Below are 14,584 nucleotides of genomic sequence, written 5' to 3' on the forward strand. Positions count from 1 at the left end.
AAAGCACAATGCTTAGATAAGTTAATGAGAAAAGTTCAAATACTTAAATACAGAATAAGATACATAGGCTAAGGTTAGCAAACAATTACTAAGGGGACAAGGAAATCAAATGTCTATAGGAGGAAGCATACTGCTTGGACTTGCATACCTTACAGATTTTCAACTTACTGCCCCAGAGCCACAAAAACTTCTGCAGATTCTGTCTTTGGCAATACGTCAAGTTTTTTTCTTTTCTTTTTAATGGTCTACAGATAAGAGTATTAGATTTAAAAGTTGCTCCACCTTAACTGCACACAATATTTTAATTGGGAGTCAAGCTGACCTGCATTTCGACAGAATGTCTGAAGTCATAACAAGTAGGAAACTTGAAACCTCTGGCAGGAAGTTCCCTAAATTTGCATGCTGACATATATAGAAAGCTTATGTCCTCATCGTCACATACCTACTTACCTTGGCTGCAAGCGTAACCACATCTACTCAGAAGTAAATTCCATTGAATTCAAGTAGGAGCTTGCAACCAGGTAAAGTGAGGTTATTACAGCAGTCTAAAGCAGAAAAGCTAAGGAGCTCCCGGTAATCTGTATCTTCTGCCTTCTGGAAGAAGGTACAGGGTTATAAAGATTAGGAACAGCCGCCTGAGAAACAGTTTCTACCCAAAGGAGTCTCTATGGGAGTATATTGTATTTTAAAATGGGGTATCAGGGGGCTAACTAGGCTGGGATAGCTGGCTTGTTGGTTTCTGAATGTCTTATGTATATTTTTCAATTTTGTTGTTCTGTATGGGACAATGACAATAAAGATTATCGTATCATAGCAACTCCTATGTGCACCCACCCTAACAATAACTATGTCATGCAATGTGAGCAGAACTATGTGCTGGAAGCATGCAGAGTTACATAAAACCCAGAAATAACTATGACCAGTTTTGGAAGCAAGTTTTGCCCGTTCTGCCCCATGTTCCCATGCCAAAAAGTCATACCTACCAGCAAACCCAGCCTACGCAGATGAAATGATGTCCCAGGATAGTGCAAGCAGGGATATAGGTTGGAATTAAATGTGAATTCTTCAGTGTGTGCCCTCCCCTAGTAAGTGTCCCTCCTTGTACAAATAAAGAGGGGAAACTGAATAAGAGGCATAAAAGAATGCATTTGCTCTTTATAACTTTAATGTGCTACATCATTTTGGGTGTCTAAATAAAGAAAGCAAATGCGTCTCACAAATACTACAAGAAATAAATTAATGGTCACTAAGCAAATGTAACAGCCAAGTTACTGCAGTAATTTTCACATGGGGAGCTGGACTCTCACCAGAGCAGTCATGAATCACATGGCTCCCAAGAGCTGTTGTTGGCACTGTTATTTCTAGTTCAGTATTTGTATCAGCAGGCAAACCTTAAATAAAGGCAACATTTTACCAGCAGAGTAATCAAAAGTTTGACCAGGGTTTTATTTGATTTGCTTTTCTGATGTCGTAAAACATTTTCACTAGAGAATGAAAAAGCAGATTATCATAAAACCTACAATTAGGTTATTACTGTCTTGTCTTGATAGTAGAACTTGATTTTACATGCAAAAAACTTTCCCATGTAGCACAAGCACAAGACATTCGGCACATCAGATGTCAGCTTGGTACCATGGCTTAGTACAAACATTTGGGCTCCAGGAGAGGAGCTACTCTGCTCCTCCCTGGTCTATCTGCAGCAGTATTTAAAAACCTCAATTATGCCATGTTCATAAAATATGCACTTTAAATCCTTAATACCCTTCAATTATGACCCTCCTAGTGGCACAGCTATAAAACTGCTAGAACATGTGCAAAGCTAAACAGGGTCAAACTGGATGGGGGACCTTGTGTTGAGATTCCTGCATTGCAGGGGGTTGGACAAGATGGCCCTTGGAGCTCCTTCCAGCTCTGATTCTATGACCTCTGCACTGACCATGCTGAGTTAAAGTGAGGAATGAACAGGCATAAATTAACTTTAATGAGGAACCACCAGCTCCAGGCTGGTCCTAGCCTGCAGAGCCTTTTGATCCAGCTCACAGCCTCTCCTCCTCTGCCTCACACCTCCACTTCCAGGGTTTTGGTCTCCTCTTTTGCCAGTTGTGCATCATGTGGTTGTTTGATACTCTGCCCTGCATCCCCCTTGCCTCACTGGGATTCCCTGGTGCTGTCTGTGGACAGCGGGTAACGTTCCTCCTTTCAAGAACAAGCCAAACTATGCAAAACCTGAAGGAAGGTCACTGTGCCTTTAACTCACCCTCATCTTGGGTTCCTCACACAGAGCAGGAAGGGGGCTTCCACGTTGTCATGGCTTCCTGCCTATAGTCTGGTCTGGTTGCTAGGGGAAGGAGGTGGTTTTTAAGAAGTGTATTCCCCACCCCACCCTGCCAACCAAGATGCACACGCAACACCAAGCACCTATCAAGCAGTTTAATAAAAACCCTCCACTAACAAGAAGGAATGTACAAGTGACCATCTCCCCCCCTTCTTTTCTCTCTCCCTGCCCCCCAACATTTCTCCCCCTCCACACACATGGCTTGCCATGGCCTTCTGTCATTTAAAGTTGCTTTGCCTTGAAGAGTTTGCTGAACTTGTAGTGGAGGAACGGGATACAAAGCATATCTACCAAGGCCGAGGGTGTTTTGCTCAGACCTGACCCACTGAAGTGAATGAACATGACAAAGTTAAGGCCATTACTGTAATTTCAACAGGTCTGCCCTGAGCAAAGCTTGGTTTAAAACCACCCCTTAAGACCAGGGCTTCCCAAACTTTGGTCTCCAGCTGTTTCTGGACTATAATACCTACCCTGCTACGTATTGTGGACTACAATACCTTCCTGCTAGTTAAGATGATGGGAATTGTAGTTCAAAATCAGCTGGAGACCCAAGTTTGGGAAACCCTGCCTTAGACCAAACTGCGAGACAAGGAAGAGGAGATTGCGGGTTCATGAAACAGAAGCACCCCATTCCTAGAGTGAGTCACAGATGTTAACACTCCCCACTTTTGCCCACTTTCCTCCATTTTGTTCTGTGAATGGGGGGGGGGGGCATAGTTACACAGGGTGAGCAAGAATACACCGAAGAGAGAACTCTTTTCCTTCTCCCCACCAGCGTTGGAAACTGAGATATGAAAGCTAGGAGCTAAATGGCACCTTAAACCTAGGTTATGGGCGCAACGACGGAATGTCTAGGTGTGCTTTTTTTAATAACAAGAATCCAAAGCTGAAAATGAAGGAACTGTTGCTAAAACATTATGTTCATTTTTCACATGGTCTAGTCCTTCCCCTGCCCACTCCACCCCCTAATATTCTTAAGAGGGTCTCTTCTCCAGTCTTCAGACAGTAGCCAGAAGTGGGAAGGCTCAAAAAAGGTCTTTCTTTCCACTTTGCAGTTTTAATCTGAAATCTTAGGCGCAGTACTGCAACCCGAGCTCAGAAAGTGCTCACTCCAATGAAATTCCCTGTTGCAAAATGTGCCTAGAACAATGGGAGTTTCGAACACTGAACCCCCACCCTAAGGTTCCAGCAGCTGTGATTTAAATTAACAGGTCAGTCTTTCCAGTATCTTAAATAGGCTTTCAAATCCCTCATAAACACGAACAAGGAAACAAGAGTTATCTTTTCACCTTTAGCGGGTATTGCTGGGTGCCTTACAAACAATTCCTTCTCTCAGTTATTTCTTCTCTTCCTTAGCCTCATTTATTTACAGAGACTAATGCCTGTATACATGGACCCTGCTCACTACTGGTGTGTGTGGCTGCAATAGATTTCATATTAAAGGAATGTGGCCCTCGAAAGAAAAATGGCTCATGTGAACATTGCAGAGCATTGGCTTCATTCTTTCCCTTCCCTGGGCAACACTGTCAACTACAGAGAATACATCACAGATAGCATAGCCAAGAAATCTGTGATGTCCACATACAGCTTCACTGATCCAATATTTTCCAGGGAGAGAACAGCGGTATGTATTCCTGTAGTTAAAACATGTGTGAACAATGAACAAATAAAGCACGACTGCCCAAATAACCTCCACAGAAATACTTAATGCTGCTTGTATATCTTTGTGCACAGTCTTAAGCATAGACATATTTCCCAGTTCCACCTGAATAAAGATGCAACGGAGGCCAAGACATCTCCACAGTCAACAATCTAAAAACAGGCCAATAACAGACTTTATTGCTTGGCTCAGTGAAACTATATTGCTAACAGAATTCCACTCCCAGCCAAAGCAGTTCTGTCAGTCTAAACGCTGTTCTTGCCTATGTCTGAATGAGAAGTGAACAGAATGTCTTCAGCTATGAATCAAACTAAAAGAAAACCGCACCGGTTATTAAAAATGCGCAGGAAGAGCCAAACTCTACAGGTTGCAGCAGACTTGACATGGGTTTTTGCTTCAAACAGGACATGCAAAATATTCATTGCCTTAACGTGCACAAAAACAAAATGGCAGCAAAATAGCCCCTCTCATAAAGCATCAAAAGAGCAACGTAAGAGGATCAGGAAATGTAAATACTCTCGACTTTAAGATGTCTTAGGAACTGCATATGTTCAGCCAAGAAGGCAAGGGAGAACTGTGATCCCATGTGAGGAGGAATTGAACTCTCTACAACATTTAATTTTCCCACTACCCTTCGCTGAAGAATGTAAAAAAAGAATGCATCACACCCATCCTCCCAGAAAACCTCCACAATGGCTCAGTTAGCTGAATATTAGAAAGCAACACAGGGGCTAGAGTCTGTCTACATTTCACTATATGATTGTGCTAGTATGTTACTTGAGCTCTCCATAGTTCACTGGACAGCACCCTTGAAAGCCACAACTGATTTATTGAAACAACCAAACAACAGAAGTCCAGCAAAGCAATGGTTTCCATTAGACAAACCATCAAGGAATAAAACATTAGCCAAACAGCCCACTTTCATAATCACTAGTATTCCATGAGAAGTTCTGTTACCCTGTAACTGTTCTCAGGATCTGCTGGTAACATGACAAAGGAACAACCGAGGAAATCGAGGACCACAAAACAAGTCAGTAAGAGCAGAAGCAAAGTGGAATCTAGAGAATGGTGTCATAAAGATTATTTAGACTACATTTTGAATAGGCAGCAAAAGAATGAGGCTCCCCATAACAATTCATAGTTGTGCCAGGGATATTGTGACTGCAAATAATGTGGCTGTCAAGAGCACATCCATGAAAAACATTGTTTTCATTAAAAGAAGCACTTGAAAGGCGGCCTACAAATCTTTACTATCTGCATTTATAGAATTATAGAATTGTAGAGTTGGAAGGGACACTGAGGGTCATCTAATCTAACCCCCTGCAATGTAGGAATCTCAACTAAAGCACCCATTACAGATGGCCCTCACATTGAAATTTAAAGGCAGTAAGTGGTTAGAGTGTTGGAACAGGACTTGGGAGAGCCAGGTTCAAATACCCACAGCGATGAAGCTCACTAGGCGATCTTGGGCCAGTCACTGTCAGTATAAACTACTACAAAGGGTTGTTGTGTAGATAAAACAAGGAGGTGGAGAACCATGTACAGCACCTCAAGCTTTTTCTAGGAAAGGTGGGATATGAATGTAATAAATAAATTTACTTGGTGGACATAGGAGAAGCAAAAGGATTTACATGACCATTTGTGATTTGCTATGTAGTAAAAAGCTGTAATAAAGGTGCTTACTTTGTTTTTCGATGGTGCAAAATGTTTATTCGGGGTATTCACAGTTTTCATTTTCAATCCTCACGTATTCAACTACAGGAAAACCACCTCTGTGTTTTGTAAGGGCATTTACCACTCCCATCTCTCAACACTGTTAGTACTTATACCCAGCAAACACGTAATTAAAACACGTCACAGAACAGAAGAAGTGTTTGTTATGACATTCTAAGATCAAAAAGCACACTGCTGAATTTGCCTCCATCTGTGCCAGTACAAACATTTCCTACGTCTCACCAGTAATTGCCATGGATCAAAGATAACGGGGGTAGTAGGAAGAGGTCAGATCAGGAGGAGTGTGATAATACAAAGCTCAGGGCAGAATCATAACTGCAGAACATCAAGATTTTGACAAGCATAATGAGTGGAAGAAACACTGTAAAAGAGTGGCAGCCATATTCGTATCAGCAGTACACACACCCTGGAAAACCTACAGCGGTGATAAAGCATCTCATTATTTTATTATGCTTCCTTGTGCAGACTCATGGGACCATAAGCGAACCTAAAACATTCTCTTTCCTACTTCACTCATCACCATAATTTAAATGCAGAAGGTTTATGGAAATTCTGCTTAATTTACTATTTAAGAACTGCTCATTCATCTACTTTTGCTCAACGCAACACAACAGCAGGAAGGCTTTCTCAACAACGTCAAGCATATTCTAAGTTAGTGTGCCTTTTGTTTCATATACACTGTGCTTTGCAAACATCATCTACTGGTAATTAATCCCCATAGCAACCCATTGAGGTAAGTATTACTACATGTATTCTACGCATAGGAAAACTTGCCCGGAGCCACAAAACTTGTCACTGGCTCATTCAGGATTAGACTGCAGAGGTTTCCAATTCCAGCTCTCATGCCCTAAGTTAAAGACCACACCTCTTTCTCATATGCAGCATGCACACTTGCTCAGGCACACGAAAACACAGGATTCCTTTCTTTTAGACGGCAGTTTTCTGAAGGTTAAACAAGTAGGACAGCAGAATATTCACAAAGACGCTTCTCAGAGTCTCAGCCAAAAGTGGATTAGGGGATTTCATAGAGAAAAGTATAATGTAGTAGCAACAATAATAATAACAACAATAACAATAACAATGGTGTCTACACGTAAAAGATTATGCTTCGGGAGTGCTGTATTATACGATATATTGTTTCTAAAGGTACAAAAGCAAATGAGAAACAAAGAAACCCATTTAATATCCCACTATCAGGGTTTTAAACAGCTGCAACATTTTTGCAATGATTCCCCCCCCCCTTTGTGCAACTGCCTCAATTTCCAGATCGAATGCCATTAGAAAGGATATTAGAAAGGGATATTACATAGCAAAACACAAAGCAAGACAGATTTTGTTTGTTTGAGATATATTAACCAGTATTAACCAGGCTTCAAAACCAAGCATAGCCTGAGATTTCATCTCATGTTTGCTATCTAGTAGCAGTGACTTCCTCCTTTCCCTATTAACAATCCTTTCATAGGACTTTGTTTCCTTGACAAATGTTTATATTATGACCATAAACAGAGCAATATAACATACCTAACCCTCCTTAACCAGAATTAATGGGATTTGTATGCCCTGACCACCCGTCCTTTAAAACAGACTTGTTCCAGTTCTAACTCACCAGTAAACTGTGGAGCTCTAAACACACACACACACACACACACACACACACACACACACACGGTATGTAGGGGTGACCAGGGGCAAAATGGGGGACTAGATGCAGTGAACAAGTAGATGGCAGAACGGCCAGATCTATTAACGATTACATAATTTAAACCAACTAACAAAATGTGACCAGACCCATGCCCAAGCTGAGAGCATGTTCACTGAAGGGCTTACTGGGGGTACCAATTCAAGTCATCTTATTTGCAATAGTCCAAAGCAGTTTCCCCACCCCACCCCTATGAACCAACCATTAGCTCACAGCATGCTCACCTTGTCTCTGGCTCTTGCCCAGCTACTGGATATCCTCCCGCTTGTGGAAGCTGATGCTGGCATATGCACTTAATTCATCACCCAAGTGGCTACTCCCACAAGGCTGATTAGGAGATTTAGGTGGCTGATGCTGCTGTGTCGGCTGCTTGACCCCTAGCAGAGAAGCGCTCTCCTGAGGGTGGGGGTGGTGATGGTGATGATGCTGGCGGTGATTAAAATCCTTCACTATGTCCAGGTCGATGTAATTGAGCCCATTCTCCACGCCACCCCCAGCCCCGCCAGCTGCCTGCTCCCTCCTGAATGCCGCTGTGCCAAGGCCGGAGAAGGCCCCTGCCTCCCCAGATGCAGGCTTGAGCCAGACATTTTCGAAGGAGGCTGAGCTGTGGCGCTTGGCGTCCTCTGAGCCTCCTCCTGGTCCATGGGGCAGGGCTGAGGCCCCAAGGCCACCACCAGGCGTGGTGGAGGAAGCAAACGTCTCGGAGCTGTGGCGGCGCCGGCCTCCCTGCGGGTCAGCGCGGATCACTTTGGCACTTTGGCTGCTGCGGCTGGGGCTCAGGCTGACGTGCGTGAAGGCGCTGCTCATCCCCGGAGGCCCCATCATGGACGAGGAGCAGGAGTGGGGCAAGACGGCTGGCAGCTCCCCCGGCTGCGCCTGGGGGTGTTGAGAAGGCAGCCCCACAGGCGGGGGGCTTTTCTCCGGCCTGCTGCGACCCATCCTCATGTCAGCGTAGCTGAGCAGGAGGGCCGGAGGGGGAGGCGAAGGGGTGTGGGCACACACTACGTACTGCCCCCCATTGCCCAGCTGCATGCTCATATAGTCTCGGCCACTGGGGGGAGCTGCCCCGGCCCGGCTTGGCTGCATGGATGCTAAGGTAGGTGGGCAAGCTGCCCCCCAATCCATATTCATATACTCCTCTGAGCTAGAGCCAGCATCTCCGTGGGGCAAAGGCGATGGGAAGGCTGGTTGCTTAAACTCAATGTTCACATACTCACCAGGGCTTTTGGGCTCTGGGAGCTGTTCCCGAGCCCGAGGCAGAGTGCTGGCCTTTGGGCCATCCAAGGACAGCCGGGTAGGCCTGGCCAGGCGGCTCTTGGTCCGCACAGCCGCGTCCGCAGTACAAGAAGGAGCAGGCTGCAATGGCTGTGTCTGCGCGGGAAGGGCATACCCCACACCCTCCTGTCCCCCAGGGCCACCAAGGCTGTCACTACTAGTGGAGGAGGAGGAGTCCTCGGCAGCAGCGTAGAGCAAGCGGCCAGAGCTAAAGGACATCCGCATCTGGGCATTTCCCTCTTCGCCTGTCCTGCGTTGCATGTGCTTGAAGGAACGTGGCAGGGAGAAGTAGGAGTAGATGGGCTTGTGGTGGGACCGGGTGGGTCCTTGCACAGATGGCTCTTCTGGGCCTGGAGGTCCTGAGCTGGCGAAGTAGCAATCTGGAGGGGTGCTGGTAGCAGAGCCACTGGCTGGAGACATGTTGATGTAATCGCTCCCACCACTCGGCAGCTTCCCCTCGTTGCTCTCCACGGAGAGCTTGGGGTGGTGGCTAGTCCCGTTCATCCATAATTTGCTGTAGGCAGCAGAACCAGTGTCTGGAGAGCAGCTGCCGCTGGGAGACATCATCATGTAGCCATTGGAGTCCACCGTGGCCTGTACATGACGGCCTCCTCTCCCAGGGTTGATGATCTGCTGTGGGGCAGACACACTCTTAGGGCTCATGGGCATATAATCACCACCTTTGGGAGTACTACCACCATTGGGGACTGGGGCCACTCCTGGCAACATTGGCATGTAGCCATCATCAGTGTGTGGGGTAGAGTTGGTCCGGTGGTGGTTGCCCTCCACCTGATGCATCTCTAGACACTCCTCAGGGTACGAATGGGTTGGTACAAAGGCAGAATGTCGATAAGAGGAGAGCCTGCTGCTGCCACAGGAATAAGAGGGGAGCATCTCGGTATATTCCTCAATGGAGGCCACTGAAGACTGCGAGGGAGTCTTCTGGTGGGAGATGGTAGGGGAGGTACCAGCTGAATGAGTCCTTTTCCTGAAGCCTTTCTCCGGATCACCCACATCCTCACCGCCAAGCCGGGGGCAGCAGGGGGCACCAGGGCAGCGGGTCTGCTGCTGTTGAAGGTGGCAAGTGCGGGGGGTGAAATGACCATCAGGAGCTGCGATGCTGCAGCAGGACGAAGCAGCCTTCCCTCCCATGCATATGTAGTTGCTGAGCTCCTCGTCTCCCCGGGCAGGTGGGGTGTGTCCTAGAGAATCAGGGGTCACGCTGCGGAAGGAGCTGCGGAAGTCACAGGGACTGGATCCATACTCATCGGACGAGATGAAGCCCCCATCGCTGGGGGAGCCAGAGACCGAAGCACTGGAGCGACGCGGGAAGAGGCAGTCCGAGGTGGAGCCGTGGCCGCTTGTGCTGCTGGACGACAGGCTGACCGGGCTCGTAGCAGAAGGGGAGCAGCGTGAGGAAGGCATTGGGATGGAGCGGCTGTGGTTGAGAGGGGGGTGGAGCCTAGAGCTGCCGCGGTGCCTATGCGAGTGGGTCCGGTTGGCGCTTGGGCTAACTGGGCTCCCGTCCACCGAAGCTGGCCTGGACATGGTACCTTCGCCATCACTGGAGGCTCTGACGCGGAAAGAGTTGGGCTTGCCCCCTGTCCCTCCTCCCACACCACTGCCAGCAGGTGAGGTAGCTGTCACGCTCTCAGTCCTGGACCTACGGCTGAGCCCCACCTGGCTGGGTGGGGGGTTGTTGACATGGTGCCTGCTGCGGAGAGGCACCGATATAGGGTTGGAGCAGTTGGAGGAGGACTGGCTTTTGCTACGGGGCCGGAACTCCTCACTCATGGCCCGCATAGCCTCCAAGATGGTCTCATGCATGTTCTGGGCTACTACCGAGTCATCTACTTGCATCCAGAACTCACCTGGTCCGGTGACCGCAGAACGCCCCACCTCAATAAAAAAGAAGTTCTCCGAGTGGCCACACCGCCGAATGTTGAGCAGCTGCAGCACCACGGCTGCCGCGTCAGAGTTCAGCTTGACGAAGCTGATGGTCTTGTTGGTTAGGCACAGGCGGTAGATGCCAATCAGATTCTTAGTCTGGCCCAGACCTTTGGGTTTCAAGATCACCTGCCAAACTTCCTTGAATGCTGGGCCAGGAGCCATATCACCGTAGGTGTCCTCCCCTGCCTCTCCCATCCCAATGCTTCCACCACCCAGGGTGACATCCCCATGGTGGTGGTGGTGGTGATGATGGTGGTGGTGGTGGTGCTGATGGCTCTTGGCCCGGTTGTGCAGTTGTAACAGAGCCTGGTACCAACTCTCCTGCTCAGGCTCGCTGTCAGCAGCAATGGCAAAGTGTTCGTCCTTAGTGTAGAGCGCCACAAGGTACTTATTTTTGGAGTCTGCCCTCTTGTTGATGTTGAAGCAGCTCTCCAGCGGGATAGAGCGCTTGGGGCCCCCCGACTTGTGCCTCCACTTCTTTTCATTTTCATAGTACTCCAGCCGGGCGGGTCCAGACTCGCTGGCTGCCCTCAGCACGAAGAAGCGCTTGTGCATGCTCTTGGGTTTGCGCAAATAACCCACCTTCCTGACATCTGAGAAGAAGCCCTCGTTATTATCCGTGGGGCTCGCCATGCTGGAAGGGGAGAGAGGTGGCAGAGCAGCTCTCCTCCTGCAAAGGGGCAGCTTCCGAAACAGCAGAGGGGGAAACAAAGCAACAACAACAACAAAAGAGAACTAACGGAGCAGCCCAAAATCCAATTCTTGCAGCAGCAGCAACCAAACAAAACAAAACCCCAGCAAAACAGCACTGCAAACCCCCCTTCCAAAAAGGGGATAGGAAGAGAGCAGCTGTTCAGCGTCCTTCCAGCTCCAGAAGCAGAGTTTGGGTTGCTGTTTTTATTTCCAAATCACCCTTCGCAGGAGAAACGTGGCTTTCAAAAGTCCAGTCCAGGAAAGTCTCGTCCGAGCAGCCGCCGGGAAAGGGGAGAAGTGCATAATTTCATCCGTGAGGGGTGGAAATTCCTCCAGCGACGGGAGCAGGATGGGGTTCCCCCGTCGCTTCCCTCCCAAACAAACAGCCCCCTCCCCTTCTCAAGTTACCCCTCAGCAAGGAGCGAATTTCAGATGCCGATTAAATATCTTCTCGTGTTGGGAAGGGAAGATTTGCTTTTGCAAAAAAAAAGAGAGAGAGAAGGGAGGAAAATCTTCGTCGTGAACGCAGGCAACCCTTCTTTCCGAAAAGCAAAAAAACAACAACAGTCAGTCAAAACACCACACCAACCACCTTGTTTTTCTTCCCCGCCAAAAAAATGTCAGTCAAAATATCCTTCGCGGGAGAGAGAGAGATTGGGGGGGGGGGGGCGCGTCGAAAAGAACCCAAACAAACAAAATATCCGGGGGGAAATCAGCGCCGCTGAGACTGCAGCTCCTTCAGCTTGTGCAGGAGAAGACTGGCGACCCCATTCAGTCCCGTCTGGTTAGGGCGAGAAAGTGCCATTTCGACACAAAACGCGGGCAGGCGGCTGCAGGGGCGAGAGCCGGGAAGGAGAAGGCGAGGAGGGGAAGCTGCCCGAGCGGAGGAGAAGGAGGAGGAACATCCTCGCGGCGGCGGCGGCTCTTGCTTCCACCTCCTCCGCCTCTTCTTCATTCCAGTCGGGAAAGTCTCGGAGGGCACTCGCAGCAGCAGCGGCGGCGGCAGAATCCGTCTCCCTCCTGCACCACCGCTACGTCCTCTTCCTCCTCGTGCGCCCCAGGATGAAGGAGGCGAGCGAGGGGGGAAACAGCAGCCGCCGGACTTGCTATGCTTGCTTTGCTCGCTGACTGTCTCTCCCTCTCCCTCCTCGGGCTGCTGCCGCTGCTTGCGGCGGCGCCTGCAGTAGCTGCAGCTCCGCAGACTTTCCCGAAGAGCCCCCGCGAACCAAAACAAGCGGCTGCCGTCTGTGTTTATTATGAGTCCAGCCCCCTCCAGCCGCCGCCGCCGACACTCCGTCTCACTCCTAGGAGAAAAACACGTGATGGCGCCAGTGCGTGGACCATCCCCATCTCCAGCCCCAGCCGCAACAGCAGCAGCAAGAGCGCGGGAGAGCAGGGCGAGGTGGGAGGGAGCGGGGTGGAAATAAGCGCTCACGCGCAGCCTAGCTTAGTTAGCGCGGCATTCCAAGCCCGCCTTCCCGCTCCCATGCCTGCCGCGGCGGCGGCGGCTTTTTCATTCAGCACCGCAGCCAGAGCGCTTACCTTTAGGCGCTGATCGCGTCCGGAGCCTCGGCGGGGGGTCGCTTTCCTATTGGAGCACCTGCCTGTCCTTCTTTGGGCCTCCTAAGGGTTGTGTGGAGAGAGCCAGACGGGGAAGGCAAACCCAGGCTTGGTTGAGAAGCGCGGCGTAGTAGTTTGTTATGTATAATATGTGTGTGTGCGCGCGCGCGCGGGAGCGAGCTCGCGCCTTCTCCCTCCCCCCCCCCCACATGTATGTATATATATATGAGGGAGAGAAAGAGTAGACGCCATTCACTGGCGTGATATTTGTAAAACGAGGGGGTTGCGGGTCTCGCTTTGCATTGCCGCCGCCGTGATTGAAGCAAAGGCGGGCGCCGTTTATTCATCCCATAACCCCCCTCATTATTTAAAACAAAATGATTTGTAGGGAATTAAAAGGGGAAAAAGTCACGATTTGCAGCGCTTTGCGGAATAATTTATATTTTCCCCAGTCGCCACGAATTGCTCCTGTTTTCCCTCCCTGCTCGTTTCCGCTTGTCAACATAGCATTCAGGTCCCCCAATCTTTAAACGTTTACATGGAAGCAAGTCCCATTGAATGTCATGGATCCAGATTCCATGGATCCAAAAAATAATCCATGGATCAAAAAAAAAAAGGTCGAGGATAGGAGAACTTGTGGCCTGCCAGGTATTGTTGGACTGCAACTCCCATCATCCCTGGCAATTGGCTCCGCTAGTGGGGGCTGATGGGAGCTGTAGTCCAACAAAAATGTCTGACGGGCCACAGGTGCCATATATATAGGTTTAGGATCCATTTTCCAGCAATTACTCCTGAGGGGAAGGTTACCAGAAAGCATGACTATAAGAAGAGGGTTGGGCAAAATATCAACCAGAGGGCAAGAAGAAGTCATACTCCCACTTTGGGGGTCACACATACTGAAATCTGAATAGCCCAACAAATGACACAGAAATTGATTACTTTTTCTTTTCTATGTTCCCCTCCCTTTCCACAAGATGTGGCGATGCCCCTTTGTTTACATGGCTAAAAGGGGGTTAGACAACCCTGTGGACAGATCTATCCAGAAGTATGTTCAGAGACAGTGTGCAATGTTTGCTACGCTGAAACACTCATACAATATGCATTCTGTGATCAACTCCCATCCGGAAACCAATGTCCCCACTGTGGAAGGACGTGTGGATCCAGAATTGGCCTCCACAGTCACTTACAGACTCATAGTTAAAACCATGTTTATGGAAGACAATCTTACTTGGCTACAAGTGATGGCCAAAGAAGAAAGATGCATTTTGTAACGCATCTAGTCGCCACACCTCAAAGAGGGTGTTGCAGTGCTGGAAAGAGATGCAGAAAAGGGCAATCAACATGATCAGGTGATTAAAAAAATTCCCTAACACGAAAGCTCACAGTGTTTGGGGCTTTTGGGGAGGGGGCGGTGAATAAGTGGGACATGAAATCATACATATTCTGAACAGGGGTGGTTTATTTCTTTCTCTGCCATTCATAATACCAGAACCCAGGGTCATCCAGTGAAGCTCAATGGTGTAAGACTTGTAACAAAGCAAAGTACTTCTCCACACAGTAGATAGTAAAAGTTTGGAATTCATTTACAAAACAGTGTGGTGTGGCTTCTAATTTATACATCTTTAAAAGGGGATGCGGGTGGCTCTGTGGGACGCGGGTTGCGCTGTGGGTTAAACTA

General features: G+C 48.6%; 1 protein-coding gene across 1 annotated transcript in view; it reads right to left on the minus strand.

Annotated features, from left to right (window-relative positions):
* The window catches only part of IRS1 (insulin receptor substrate 1), a 50,774-nt gene extending 37,875 nt beyond the window's left edge, over positions 1-12,899 (minus strand). The window contains exon 1 of the mRNA XM_083506338.1: positions 7,653-12,899. Within this exon, the coding sequence (XP_083362464.1) occupies positions 7,675-11,286 (3,612 nt within the window). The 5' untranslated portion in view covers positions 11,287-12,899 and the 3' untranslated portion in view covers positions 7,653-7,674. The remainder of the gene's footprint in view (positions 1-7,652) is intronic.
* Positions 12,900-14,584: the final 1,685 nt, after the last annotated feature.

Source organism: Podarcis liolepis (genome assembly GCF_965112155.1).
Source record: "Podarcis liolepis genome assembly, chromosome: 5".
Classification (NCBI taxonomy): Eukaryota; Metazoa; Chordata; class Lepidosauria; order Squamata; family Lacertidae; genus Podarcis; species Podarcis liolepis.